The sequence below is a fragment of the Enhydra lutris genome, unplaced genomic scaffold (genome assembly GCF_002288905.1).
Source record: "Enhydra lutris kenyoni isolate GAN:26980312 unplaced genomic scaffold, ASM228890v2 scaffoldscaffold12, whole genome shotgun sequence".
NCBI lineage: Eukaryota > Metazoa > Chordata > Mammalia > Carnivora > Mustelidae > Enhydra > Enhydra lutris.
This window is the reverse complement of record NW_019154096.1, coordinates 39,686,746-39,701,532: the sequence shown is the minus strand read 5'-3', so window position 1 is coordinate 39,701,532 and position 14,787 is coordinate 39,686,746. Positions and strand designations below refer to the sequence as shown.

Below are 14,787 nucleotides of genomic sequence, written 5' to 3'. Positions count from 1 at the left end.
ATACATCCCAAGGAAGAGACCCATCCCATATCCAGGTAGGGCTTAAATAAGGGAGTGACATGGCTGGATGGAGCATTAGGCACTGATACTCACTGCAGTGCAGGCAGTGTGTCTGTGGGGAGAGGCTGAGGGCAGGGAGAGAGCCAGTATCCAATACAGGCTCAGGGAGCAATGGCATCTCCTACCTGCCAGTTGCAGAGGGGGTGAGGGGACAGAGCATGTCTACTCAGAGTACCCAGCTGTTCCCAGCTCGGTTCCCCTGCTTCCGGACGCTGTTCCAGCCCCCAGAATGTGTCCTGGAGAGATGCATTGCAGATCCAGGCCTCCTTTCTCCTGCCTCTCCTCCCAGGTCCCGGCTGATAGGAAAACTCAGGTCTTTACCTTTAGAAGATGCCCAAAGTTCATAATACCAGCACTCTTAGGACACAGGACTCTACCAGATGTCCGGGGCTGGAGTTGCTCCAAGTTGGACTTCTGGCCCCAGAGAACTAGAGAGCTGGCCAAGTCCTTACAGTTTGAAGGTGGGAATGAAGGATTTGTTTGCAAGACGGGCCTGCATTGGGTTAGGTAGGCCTGGGCCAGAAGACCGCCCCACCCCCCACTACGACAGGCAGGGACATGCCCTTTCTCTGCTGAAATCATCAACAGCCTCAATGATTACTTAACCAAGGGTATAGAATATATTGATCTAAGCTAATGGCTTGTAGGCAGACAGAAATGAAATTTGTAATCGATACTGAATTACATTGACTCCACCAATCTCGGGCTCCTGGTGAACGGCCTGCTGATCTTAACAGAACTGGAGGTGACAAGGCTAGGGCAAGGGGCTCTGTCTGGGACAAGGTGCGGAGAGAGAAAAGAAGCTTCAAGGCGCTCAGCCAGTGGGAATAAAAAACAGTACTAACCACCAATCACTCCGTGTCCTCCCTTTTCAAAGCACTTTCAAAATACCCTTCATTTCATCCTCACCAAAGTCTAAGAGGTGGATAGGATTTGTCGTTTGCTCCCATTTCATATGGAAATCTGTGACTCCAAGAGGCCAGCGGGCCTCAGGTCTCCAAATTCTATGCCCCTTCTGTGGCCTCACGCAGCCACTCTGGACCAAATGCCAAACTAGGAAAAGTAGGAAAATGCTGATTTGGCTCTGAGCTTTATCTCCTTGCTTGTCACTTCTCTGTTTACAGGAATGGAATCAATGATCTCGTGCCCTTGACCTTTTTAATTGGTTGAAAACAGGCTGAGGGTAAGAGAAATCCTGTTGATAGATCTCTTCCAAACCAAGAAGATCGTCTAGGGAGGTACCAGTTCTCTTGGACTTGATCTTTCCCATGTTCTTTGAACTTGAGGATTCCTGTCTCATGATCGTTCATTCACTCAGCAAGCATTTTATTGAGAGGTTCTGTGCTACGGTGTGGGGATCCAGGCGTGGGGAGGACACCTTCCCTGGCCATAAGGAGCTCACAAATCAATATGGCACAGAGATGTGTGGCCAGATGTATGTGCCAGTCATGGCGGTGGCATAATGGATGGAAGTTGACCCCTCTGCTTTGAGAAGCTCCTGGGCGAGTCTTCACATGGTAGGAAACAGTTACACTGATGCCTCAAGAGTGAGTCAGGACTCATCAGGCTGGCAAGCACAGAAATACAGAGATGTGGCATCAAACGGCCCATGCGGGGGCCAGGCATTGGTGTGGAAAGAGTGACGTATGTGGTGTGAGTGGGAGGTGAAGCTGCAGATCTCACAGAGCACTGGCTCAGCTCACAGAGGCCTTCTTCTCATCTCTACTTCATACCCATGTCAGTGATGGCTCAGGCACAGGAGGCCCAGGAAGAGGGACGTCACTGTGTGATGATGTTGGAGGTCCAGCTTGTAGAAAGAAAGGGATGGAGGTCCATCAAGCTCGTCTTTCTCAGAGGAAGAGTTTTTTCATTAGTCTTGAGCAGGAGGGGTTAGGGTATAATCTGTTCGAAGGGAGAGATGTGGGTCCTGTGGGAGTTGGTGTTAAGAGCTGGGGAGCCAGAATTCCCAGGTCTGACTTCACGTTCTCTCATCCTGCTGCCTGTGCTGCCTGCTGGCCGCACCCCTGCTTCCCCAGCCTTCTGTAGTGTAGGGGATGCAAAAGTTTTCCTCTATCCTCTTAGATTCTTAACCTGGGACCTGTTAATTAAACTGGCAGAAGACAGAGTAACAGGAGGAAAGGCAGTTAAACCCCAGGGGCAGTACTATGGGGTGGTGATTAGGAAGCGTATGGTAGATAAGGCTGTTTAGTAAGGTTTGTTATTCAGACTATAATCAGAGTCTCACTCTCCTCTTCCTTGCATGGGAGTAGGAAAGGCACCTATACAGGAAATTCATACCCTTCTTTTAGGCAGAAAGAGGGGAGAGAGAGAGCTCCTTCAGCACTTGCTATTTCTCAATTGCCTACAACTCAAAATAATCAATGTGCCACATAGCTGTGTTGCCATCAACAGTGGTATTTTGCAAGGGTGGACATAACCTGATCCCCTCCAGTATTCATGCCATTCTTTCACCCAGCTTCAGCCTCCCCACTGGCCTTCCAGCCTCCCAACCTTCCTCCTGCTGTCTTCATGTTCCCATTTCCCCTTACATGTGCCATGATGACCGCGAGACCTTGCGTTTGGATGTCTCTTCTCCCCCTTTACCTCTGTGAGGGCACATGCCTTTCATCTCCCAGAGATTAGCACAGAGTGGATGCCCAGGAGGACCGCGTGAATGGATCAATGAATGCCAGATCCTGCTGAATCTTCGGGGGTGTGCTGTAGGGAAGCACAGACCAAGCTGTTTGGTGTCTCTCTGCCTTCAGCTCCCCCTTGCCAGAGACCAGCACCAGCAGAGCTGAGAGGCAGCCCCAGGAAGAGCCAACAAGTATAACTTTTAAGAATGTGATCTTTTAGGGACTCCTGGGAGGCTCAGTTGGTTAAGTGGCTGCCTTTTTCGCTCAGGACATGATCCCAGGGTCCTGGGATCGAGTCCCACATCACACTCCTTGCTTGGCAGGGAGCCTGCTTCTCCCTCTGCCTGCCGCATCCCCTGCTTGTGCGCTCACTCGCGCTCTCGCTCTCTCTCTGACAAATTTAAAAAAAAAAAAAGTGATCTTTTATATCGATTTTTTTAAATAGAGTAACCATTATGAAAAAATCCCAACTTTCTAGACAACTTCAGCACTTAGAATGTGTACTTCTCATGTGTGGGGGAGTAGGTTGTGCCCCTTGCTGTCTTTCGTCCTCCAGGCCCTGAAGTGAGATCCGTTAGGAGGGCATGGCTGCTTCTGTAGGCCCTTTAGTTGGGGGACCTAGCAGAGAACAGATGACCAAATGGAGTCCAGAAAGAATGCTAGGTAACAAGTGGGGAAAAAAAAAAAAGAAAAGTCGGGGGACACTCAGGAACCCTGGTGTAATAAATCACCTGGGGCTCAAGCCCTCTGTATCCCCAGGACAGTCTGGGCACCTGACGAGGCCCCCTCACCGTCAGCTGCAGATTGCATTAACGTTATGAAACCAACTTCTCCGGCCCTCCAGATTACCCTTTCCATTACCTCACCTCTCTGTTCAATCAATCTTTCAGCCTCAATACTTACCCTTTAAATCAATTCCACTCAGAGAGCCATCTTGCTGGTTTTCCAGCCTGGCTTTAAAATCCCATCGACTTGCATAAATCAATTATGTTTTAGTTCCTGGGCAGCCATGCCTCCACGCTCCTGGGGTTGCATTTACAGAGCTGCAGATGGGAAGTCATCCCTGGCCAGGCTGCAGGGCACCCAACCCTATGGGGGTGAGCACTGCTCTGGCCAGATACTCGAGCAGCCGCCCGAGGCCGATGCTGCTGCCACACGCCTATTTGGAAGGCCTGGAAAGCCACTGGCTGTGTTAGGTGGGGTTCTCCTCAGCAGACCCTGAGATGAGGATTGTCATGATATCATTTATCAAAGAGGTGCCGCCAGGAAACCCCAGTGAGAGGGTGGGGCAGCAGGACAGGGAAGAGAGCCAAGCTTGGCAGAAGCTCAATCCAGGGAGGTGTCAGCCTGAACCTTCTGGAACTTTGAATGACACCTGAACTGTGAATGACACCTCTTTACCCCTCTGAGTGGCTTCCAGCCAGAAACCAGGCTGCAGGAGTTTTCATGCTCCTACACTCACGAGGCTCAGGCCAAGGGCTGGGGGCTGGGGCATGTAAATTCCCAGGCACTTCCGGTTCTCCTAGCACCTGGGCAAAAGCGTCTCCATGAGCCCCTGGTCAGCCTTTCAACACAGGCCTGCAGCCCTGAAACCCACCCCAGGGTAAGCTGCTGGAAGTAAAGCAGTAGCGTTAAAGCAGTTGATGGGGGTGGGGCGGGGGCGCTGGTGGGCACATAAAACAGAGAAAGGGATCCAAGGGAATTTGGGCAAAGCATCAACATGATCCATAAGCTAAGATATCTTTGATGTGTTCTCAGCAAGTCGTAAGCTTCAGCACCCTGGGAAGCCTGGATAGCTGCACCACTGGGTGGGTGAGTAACCTGCAAACCCTCACTGAGCCCCTCCTTCCATGGAGGGGGAGCAGATAGGCTGGGTTGGAGCCAGGCCCACCAGAGGGACTCGCAGAGAGGGACCCCTGACCTGGTCCCCTGGAAGGGCCACAGATGGGCCTGCGTCCGCCTTCCAGGAAGCATCTGTTTGGCCCGGGAGCTCCTCTCTCATCTGTGTTGAGGTCCACAGCCTCGTGTGATGCTTGTCACAGATAAGTATTTGTAGACATTTGTCACACTAGTGATATTTTACTTGTTATCTTAGATCCCCTAAGGAGATCCCCTTCCATTCCAAAAGAGCTCTTTCATTTTGCAGTTCTTATTTTCATTTACTTTCAGTAATGCAACGCATGCCTTCCTTCCCTGTGCAAAATGCACACCCCCACAGCTCTGTCTTCTCTCCACAGTCACTGTTAGATCTGTGGCGTATTTTCTATGCAAATGCACGTAGCCACCACAAATATAATGTGATGTCTTTTGTTTGGAGGTTGTGGTTTTTCTTCCCTTTTTTAGAGGTTTACATTTTGTATGCTGTGCTGTAACTTGCTTTCCTCCTTCACTATAAGAGAATTTAAGTAAATGTTAAAAAAAAGCAGGAAAGGGGAGTTGGGAGGCTGGGAAGCTGTGACAGATGGGTGGGTCTCTGCACAGGTGCCTTGTGCCCACGCATAAGACAGGAGCAGATCCCTGAGACAGTGATTGTGCATAGAAATGGAGTCCGGGGACCCCAGGGCGGCTCAGTCATTAAGCGTCTATCTTCGGCTCAGGTCATGATCCCAGGTTCCTGGGATTGAGCCCCGCATCAGGCTCCCTGCTCTGCGGGAAGCCTGCTTCTCCCTCTCCCACTCCCCCTGCTTCTATTCCCTCTCTTGCTGTGTCTCTCTTTGTCAAATAAATAAATAAAATTTTAAAAAAGAAAGAAAAGAAAAAAAGAAATGGAGTCTAAGGGCAAGCCCTGGGCTCTAGACTTAGAGGTGGGAAGATGAAACAGTGTGGTGGCCAGTGAAGGAGGGGAGGGACAAGGAGAATGGTCTTGGAGCCCCAGGATAGAAGTGGCCCTGCAGGAAGGAGGTCACCAACTGGATCCAGTACCACCAGGGGTCAAGGAAAGGGAGGACTGACTTGACCCTCTGAATGAGCCACATGAAGGTCACTGCGGTCTTGAGAAGAGCCATCTGAGTGGGGCGGAGTAGGGGAAAGCTGACTGAATAGGGTCCAAGAAGAACAGGGAGCAGTTAGGATAATGAGGAAGTTCTAGAGCTGGACGGTGGTGACGATTACACAGCAATGTGAACGGAATGAATGCCCTTGAACCGTACGCTTCAAAATGGCTAACACAGTAAATTCCATGTTGTATGTATTTTCCTAAAAAAGAAAAGGGACTAAAGACATCTCTTCTGATAAAAAGGGGGAGCTAAACACGTTAGCTCACATACATTCACCTCGTTCTGCTTAACTTGTACAAAGCGTCTTACAACATGAATACAGCAGTCTAAGTTTGGCCATCTTCCAGTTGTTGGCTGTTTGGGTTTTCCCCATTTTTAGGGATCACACAGAGAGCTCCAAGGACATCCCTGTGGGTGACTGCCTGGGCACTCACGGTTCCTTTTTGGAGGACGTGGATGACAGAGAGGATTGCTGGGTTGTAGACTGTGCATGTTTTTAACTTTAACAAAGACAGCCCAATTACCCTCTGTGTACTGGCTTACAATTATTGACAACCCAGCCAACACATGACATTACCAGACTTGGTAAATTTACCTGCCTAAAGGTACACTGTGCTATGTTATCTTCTGGCCCAGTTTGCACTTCGCTGATTTACTCCTGAAACTCAGCATCTCTGCACATCTTGATTGACCATTGGTATTTCCTCTTCTGTACACCACCTGTTCATGTCTTTGGTTTCTCCAGCTCTGAGAAATGAAAGCCCCTCCCTTCCTTGGTAGGCACGGGCATGAATCAGGGCCTGGTGGGCTGGCCCTGCCTCTCATTTTGTCCTAGCAATGCCTTGTTGCTAAGCTTGCTTTGCCCTTCTCTAATAACGAATGAACCTAGGGGCACTTGATTTCCATTTCCTCCACCCAGAGTTCTGACATCTCCCCGGGAATAAGGACTGTGAAGACGTAGGAGACACTGCTCCCTCCTGGGGAGCTCTGTGTGCATGAGTCTGTGGGTGTTTGGCAGTGTGTGTATATGTGTAAGAGTGTGTGCATGCATGAGTGTGTGAGAGTGTTAGTGTGCACATGCATGAGTGTGTTTTCAAGTGCATAAGGGGCTCCCAGGAAATGCCAAAAACTCACGGTACTGTGTTGTACCTGGAGGAGTTCTGTAGATTTGGAAGGCATGAATGAATGAATGAATGAACGAATGAATCAGTGAATGGTTGTGATGTGAACAGAAGAGCCCTGCCTGGAGGAGGGTGGAGGCCTCCCTCCTCCCCACCCCCAGTCACGAGCTTGCTCTGGGCCCACTCCTGGGCCCTCCCAGGAAACTTGCCTCTGCTCTTGAGCCTCAGAATGTCCAGGCTGCTTGACTTGAAAGCTTCGCCTAAGTATTTAAAGTGCTGAATGAGTTGACTCAAGGAAATGCTGAGGACAGGAACAGTGGTTATTAATAAATCATAACAATGATTATTTTCCTTTCAAGACACTCAATCGGCCTTCTAAGAGGTAGTATCCCTGTGATTGATCAGCTGGGGAAAAGCCTGGGCAGGTCAGGCAGCTAAGTACCATCTGCCAACAGTGGCTCCCTGGTGGACGAGGCTGCGGGAGCTGGTTCTTCTGAGCAAGCCTGGGGTGGGCGGGCAGGGATGCCTGCAACCACTCAGAGACCAGTGCAGGGCAGACCCAGCCCCATTGCCCCAGGAAACAAGCCCCCCGGCCCCCTGCCCGCCTCCTCTATGCCTGCAGCCCTCGGGAGGGTAGTGCCCAGGGCCTGGGGATCAGGGCTGAAAACACGATGGGAACAGCAGATCACTCACATGGCAGTCATTTATTTCTTGCTGGGCACCTGCTATCCACCAGGCTCAGTGTCCAGCCTTCTGTGCTCTGAGAGCTCAGCCTTCCTGGGCAGACATGCCTGCATAGAAAGTGTCTCTGGAGACATGGCCCAGCGCCCGGCCGGGGGCTCCCCCGCATTCCTCAGTGTTGGGGTGCGCTGATGAGTCACTGAATTTTTATTGAGTTCCTACTGTGTAAAGGCCCTGCTCAAGATGTTTTAGGGGATATGGAAGGAAGGGCAGGTGTATTCTGGGTCCCATTAGGGCTATGCTCTTGTCAAATGAGACCGTTTCAGGCACCGTTGTGATAGAAGACAATAGAACCAGAGATGTGGCACTAGAACATTCTATAAAGCCAGAGCCCTCATTAAAGGCCCCAGAGGATCTTCAGAAGGGTGGAAGGTCCTACACAGCCCTTACAGATTCCCTAAGAAGAAGAGGAGGAGAATATGCAAACAGACAAAGGAGCCCTGAGCCAAGCCACCCCCTCTAGAAATTCTTCACCCACAGGGGCCCAGCTTCCATCAAGTCTCATGTTAGAAAGCTCAAGTCATTCCAGCACAAAAGCCTAGGCACGGCTGACTTCATTTTACCACCGACTCTCCACCCATGAAAGGCATTTTAGAGATGAAAAAACTGAGACCCGGGTAAGAGAACTCAGTAGCCAGGGACACACCTGTCCCCTCTCCCACCTCAGTCCTCTGTCAGACTCCACCAGAATACTGGGGTTGTAGTAACTCTAGTGCCCAAGCCCCAGGGCCCCATATAGCCTTGCGCCCTGGAAGAGAATTGGTCAGCATCCGATGAACCCAGCCCTGCTCCAGACCCTGCACAACTTGAGACAGGAGAGGAGATGGAGGGGCAGGTAACCGTCCTGGGAGCAGAGAGGTCCTTCCTGATGCTATCGGGTCCTGTCGGGCACAGCACCCCCCCCCCACCTGCCAGCAGCTCAGCCCAAGTGCTTCTTCCTGCAAAACAGCTAAAGTGCAGAGCAGAGCTGGGATGCAGCACAGACCCCGGGCATGGTGTTGTGGGCACCTGGAAATGGAAGGGCAGCTTTTCTAGCGCTACAGGGACACTTCTAGAGAATTACTAAGGCTCATTCAAGAGGGGAAGTGGGTCCAAGTGACTAGGAGACCTACAAGGACTCCAGCTGCTCCCCCACCCCCAGCCAGCTCTTCCCTCCAGGAGCAGTCAGTTGAGTGGGCAAAGGGAGTGGGCAGAAGCTTTAGTCTGGGAGTAGGAGTCCATGCAAAGATGTCCCCCAAGGAGGGTATGTGCTATGGTGAGTGCTATGAAGTGTGTAAACCTGGCAATTCACAGACCCGTACCTCTGGGGCTAATAATACATTATATATTTATAAAAAATTCTAAAAATTAAAAAAAAAGATGTCCCCTGATAAGTAACCCAACAACAGGGTGAGCTAAGACAGTAACTGTCATTTTATACTTATTAAATTATGGGGTAAGAATATTCAAATTATATTTCATATCGATGGCTGTGAAGCAAGTGGTACAGGAGTATAATTTTGTGTGTTGTAATATATCTGGATGCCATTCTTAGAAGGAAGGGTGTAATGGCACCTAACCAGCTAAAAGTTGTAGGAAATTCCATGCCTTCTGTCCCATGATTCCGCCTGGGAACCCATCTCCAGAAAACAGTTCCGCATGGAGACATCTGCTCACCATTTCCATGAATGGGATCCTCACTGCCATGGTAACCCATGAAGGAGCACCATGTCCATGCCAAGTTCTCTGATAGACATGGCCATCTCTCCTCCCCCAGCTCGCTCTGCAGGGTCAGGTCTCCCCATCCCCCATGCACCCTGCTTGCTCATCAGCAGACTGAGGTGCAGAAAATTCACAGAGCTGGCCACGACCCTGTGTTTCTTCAACTGGACCCCATTGTCTCTTTAATTAAATCACTACCATTGGAAGGACTCCAAATACCCAGGGATGAGGGAAGGTTTAGATAACTCACAAGGATAGTAAACAGCCACAGAAATAAAGGAGGAAAGTCGACTTCAGTCTAGTACACCTCTGTACGTATGGGCACCGGGACCCACAGAAAGGTGGGGAGCAAAGGCAGGGAGCAACCCGTGAGAGCAAGTGGAGCTCAGCCCTTGCCGCAGGGCTTCAGAGGTGGGCTGCTGTCCTGGAATGAGGAGCCTCCTGACTCCTCCTCAGTCTCTGAGAAAGACCCTCTGTCCCCAGGGATCGACAGTCCCCCTTCTGTGCATTGGGCTGAGCCTGGAGACAGGCTGCTTGCTCTCTGGGCCAAAGCACAGCCAAGATAAGTCTGGAACGTTCAGCACTGGCCTGACCACAGCTAAGGGCATGGCAACAGAGACACAAGGTGGAGAAGGCAGGGACGGACGTAGTCTGAGCTATCATAGCTGCGCAGGGTGGCAGAGAAGATGATGTGTCCCCCGGATCCCCCAGCTGTCAGGGAGCTGACCCCGTCTAGAGCAGGGGCTGCAGAATGACCTCCTTATTTTTCACTCCTGTAAAAGGGGTCGATTCAGGATTGTGTCTTAGGCCATATGTCACTGGAGGCAAAGCTGGGGACAACCAAACTATACGATCTCCTCAGAGAGCAGCCGACTGTCCCATCACATTTAATGGCATGATAAGACACAGACATACCTGCTGATCAGACGGGCCTACATAGCCAGTTGTGTTTGACAAGCATGACTTACATCACTCCCTGAGCAGCACGTGGTGAGGGCCACACACATAGAACTGGGTAAGACATCCTGTCCTTCTCTCCTGCATCCCGGTCTGCTGGGGCAGAAAGGCAGCCCCAGATCATGACCAGCCATGGGTCACGTGTCCTGGTAGGGGAGGGGAGGGCTATCCGAGAAGATTCAGAAGGAAGGTTCTGCAGAAGAAGTGTCTGAGCTGGAGCTTGAAGGATGTGTAGGAGCTCATTAAGCATCCAAAGCTAGGAGTTGAGCGAGGAAGCATGGAAGAAAAGTTCAGGTTAGTGGGAGAGCACAGGCAGGTTAGTGGGACAGCACGGGCAGTAGGCCAGCCTTAAGGAGCTGTGGCCACTAGTGTGATGGGAGGACTTTACGCACATGCACTTACACACAGAATCACAGGTACAATGCCAGAACTGTGGGTCTCAGGGAACGTGCATTCCAGCCAGAAGTTAGGATCCGTGGTCTAAGAACAAGTGAAATTACATTTAGAAGAACTGTCCTTCATAAGTGCAGGATGGCCTCTCCTGGAGACCGCTGCCACAATACGCTTGATACTGGGTGGAGAGGGGAGAGGAGCCATTCCTGAGACAGAGGAGAGAGGGGAAGGTGATGGGGTAGAGGAGGGGCAGTAGGGGCCCAGTCATCACCGCGAAGGGCAGTACCAGTCGCAGCAGAGTGCCGGTCAGCGGTGTCAAGCTGGGAGCAGAGGAAGCCTGCCGGGCCGGAGGGCTCGTGGGCGCTCTGCGATGCTGAGGTCAGAGACACACCCCTCTGCCTGGCCAGGGAGCCACTAACACGTTACAGCCAACCACTGAATCAGAGGCCTCGCTGTCTAGGCCCAGTCTGCCAAGACGATCCCAGCGAAACAACAGGGTAGCTTTGGGGGTTCTGGGCAATGGTGTTCAAATCCGATGCCTCCAGAGAAGGGGTGCCATGCAGAAACCAGGGAGGGGGACTGATGGGGCCCGCTCCCTCAGGGTCTGAGTGACAGAAGCCCTCGTGGAATGTGAGCTCCAGGAGGACCCAGATTTTCATCTGTTCCTTATTTTAATGCTTTATCCCTCGCACCTAGGACGGTGCTAACACATACACGTACTCAGTAAATTGCTGCTAAATGATTACACGGATGAACCATTGAATGCACGGGAAGAGAATGGCTGGCTGGATGGGTGGAGTCATGGATAGATGCGTGCATTAGAGAGTGAGGGGATAGAGGTGGGCGCACGTGCACGGTGCATGGATGGATGAACAAACCTGGGCGGTGAAGAACCTAGGAAGCTAGAGACACAGCAGAAGCCACCTAGGCAGGCAGGCTGTGCCCCTCGCCCCGGTGGATAAGCCTAGGCTGTGCTGCTGTGAGCTGTTCCAGCCCGTGCCCCTTTGAACCGACGGGGGGACGGGTATGCCAAGCGCGATCCTGTCCTGCCGGCCTAGGCTCCCATGCCCTGGTCATAGGGGAGCGGGGATGCCAGGACAGGGGCAGGCACTGGCCACAGGCACGTGTCCTTCATGCTCACTGTGTGTGTTTTGGCTTCCAGCCCGCTCCAAAAGCCTGGTGATGGGGGAACAGAGCCGCAGCCCAGGGCGGCTGCCCTGCCCCCGCAGACTGGGCCCCGTGCTCAAGGAGGGCTGGCTGAAGAGGCAGAGGAGCATCATGAAGAACTGGCAGCAGCGCTGGTTCGTGCTGCGTGGGGATCAGCTTTTCTACTACAAGGACAAAGACGAGACCAAGCCCCAGGTGAGAAGCCCACACCTCGTGTCCCGGCGCATCGTGGCGGGGCCCAGGTTAACCATGCCAAGGAGAGGGCGGAAGGCAGGGAGACCCTCCTGTCTGAACCTCCACTCCTCAAGCCCCCAACCCACTGACTTCACAAAGGGTGGCCCCTCCCCCGGGTTTCCAACCTGGTTTTGATTCCCAGCCCCCATGTTCTGGGTTTCCTAGCTCGTTTTACTAAAGCAAAGGCACAGCTTGAGTAATGAACACATCTCCTTAGAATGCTGATAGCCCGCATCTCTGCACAGCTGAGGGAAACTAGTCCTCCCTGGGTTCTTTTCAGCCTCTTGGTAACATTCCTGCTACTCCCACTGTCCAAGGACATGGGTACCCAAGACAAATCCAACCTCCAGCTGAAATCTGGCTCACAGTGGAACCCCCGTTCCCCATGCCTCTGCCCCTCCATGGCTGCTTCCGTGTTCTGCCCACTACTGGGAGGTTCACCTGGTCTGGGGTCAGGTGGGTGGGAACCTGTGCACTTCTTGGCAGGCCTCGCAATGTGGAGCTGGGGTCTGGGGGCCAGAGAGGGTGCTCAGTGATGGGCAAGTGGGAGGAGGGACCTGGCACAGTCTGGAATCACGTGGCCATCACAGTAGGAAGATAGATGACCTTCCCACCCCTCTTCCAGTTTCTCTGAGTATATCAAGGGGAAGCATAATTTGGGTGCTAGGATCTGTTTAACTGTCTCCGGCATTTGGGATCCTCCCTTAAAAACTGGAGACACGGGTGGGAAGGAACGGGCCTTGCTTCCAAACCTTCAAGGGCAATAGTGCATAATGTTCTGTCTTCACTATTATTCTAACGGTTAACTTCTGTTTGTGGAAAGTGCTACTGGTCCATGACAGTGATATCATGTTTTCCCTTATGAAAAATATCTAAGCTAAAATCAAAAAGCGTTGGGGTACCTGGGTAGCTCAGCTGGGTAAGCGTCTGGCTCTTGATCTCAGGTCAGGTCATGATCTCAAGGCCATGGGATCAAGCCCCATGTCAGGCTTCAGGCTCAGCAGGGAATCTGCTTCAAGATTCTTTCTCTCCTTCTGCCCCCCGCCATGCTTGCAAGCTCTCTGCCTCTTGCTCTCTAAAATTAATTAATTAATTAATTTTAAAAAATCAAAAAGTTTTGCACAGCAAGGTGATGATACTTAGTGCCCCTGGATTATACACTTAAAAACGGCTAAAACAGTAAGTTCTATGTTATGTAGATTTTAACCACAATCAAAAATAAATAAATAACAAGTGTGATCTTGGTTAAGGGAAACTTTTCCATGAATACTAGTACAGAGGAGAAGTGGGTAGGACACAAATCATGAAGCTGGATCTGAACTAAATCTTAGGAATCCCTGATCTTGTCCAGTCTCCCCGGTTTCCTAAAAAAGGGCAATGACCCCAGAGAGGTCAAGTAGAAGAAATAGAAACTTTGGAGTCAGGCAGGACTGCATTTGATCTGAATTAGGTCTGGCACGATAGCTTTATGACTTCTGACAAGTTGCTTACTTTTGTTTTATTTTTGGTTTTATCCCTGCTAAATGGAGACGTTATTCCCACATTATTCCCTACGTCACAGAAATGTGCTAAGGGTCAGATTGTAGAACATATACATATCTGATTGCAAGTCCTAGTACATGAGTATGTGCCCTCATGCTTCCTCAGCCCTGCCTTTGTCTTTCTCCCCACCTCCCCAGCCCTACCTCTGAGCCCACTCCCCAGATTGGGCACCATACTTCTGGCTTGCCCACCCCCATTTTCCTTCTGGCCTTTAATTCTTATGTTGAAGACCAGCCTTGGCCCTTCAATGATCTCCTAGCTTTCCTAGCTGACCTGTTAGTGACATGTTACTCTGATGACTGGGAGAGTTGCCAGGGTCCCCAACTCTCTTGGGGCCCTATTTGTGGCCCCTACTGTCATCCTGTCCTGGCCCAGCCCATGGCACCATCTCCTGGGAGAACTGTGTGTTGACGCCGGGCAAGCCCAGTGGACAAAAGAAACACATGGAGGTGGCCCAGGCCACGTGTGGACCCCTGCCGCAGGCTTCCCTGCACATTCCTCATGGCGAGCCTGAGGTGGCCCTCGCCCATCAGCTACAGCTCCATGAGGAAGCTGTGTCTCCTGGATTTCCTAAGCTGGACACTCCTCTCCCTCACCTGCCATCTTTTCCAGACTTCAGTGGCTTCTGGTGGAGACAGCTAACAAAATGGTGGCGTCCACATCCCCAGTCATCAGCCTGGGCACAGAAGGAGCATGGGGCCCAATCCAAACTAAACCAGGGCATTCATTGCCAAGGAGCTCTTCATTTCCAAAAGGATGCAGTGTCTCCCAACAGATGCCAGTGTCACGCCCAGCGCCCCTGTTTTAGTCTCTCTGGGCCTGGCTGACACTCCCAAATCCTCCTGGGACATGAGTCCTTCCCATAATTCCCCCTCCCCCACAAAGCCTGATGGCAGCCCTGTTGCACAATTCCCCATCTCAAGAAGACCATTGGTTAAATTGGACTCATTTAGCTTCTACAGTATGATCTGAAACCCACATGGCTGCTGGCAAAATAGCCCACACATTTCCCCTTAATTGCATGAACGACATGTAATGGACTAATTCTCAATATCTGGTTCCTGGAAAAATGTGCCCTGCTCACTGTTTACAGTGACAGAAAGGCCCAGGCAGTAAGCACCCTCCTGACAGATAGCCTGTCATCTGTCTAGCAGACGGAATTATGGAGAGCAGGGGCGTCCAGCTCCCCTTGATGCTGCCCAGAGCACGTAACACCTGAGGATAACTCTTGGATATTCT

At 51.4% G+C, this 14,787-nt stretch overlaps 1 protein-coding gene across 1 annotated transcript in view; it reads left to right on the top strand.

Moving 5' to 3' along the window:
- The window catches only part of LOC111145094 (Rho GTPase activating protein 22), a 167,231-nt gene that overhangs the window by 44,195 nt on the left and 108,249 nt on the right, over positions 1–14,787 (top strand). Inside the window, exon 3 of the mRNA XM_022499727.1 lies at positions 11,768–11,967. Within this exon, the coding sequence (XP_022355435.1) occupies positions 11,768–11,967 (200 nt within the window). The remainder of the gene's footprint in view (positions 1–11,767; positions 11,968–14,787) is intronic.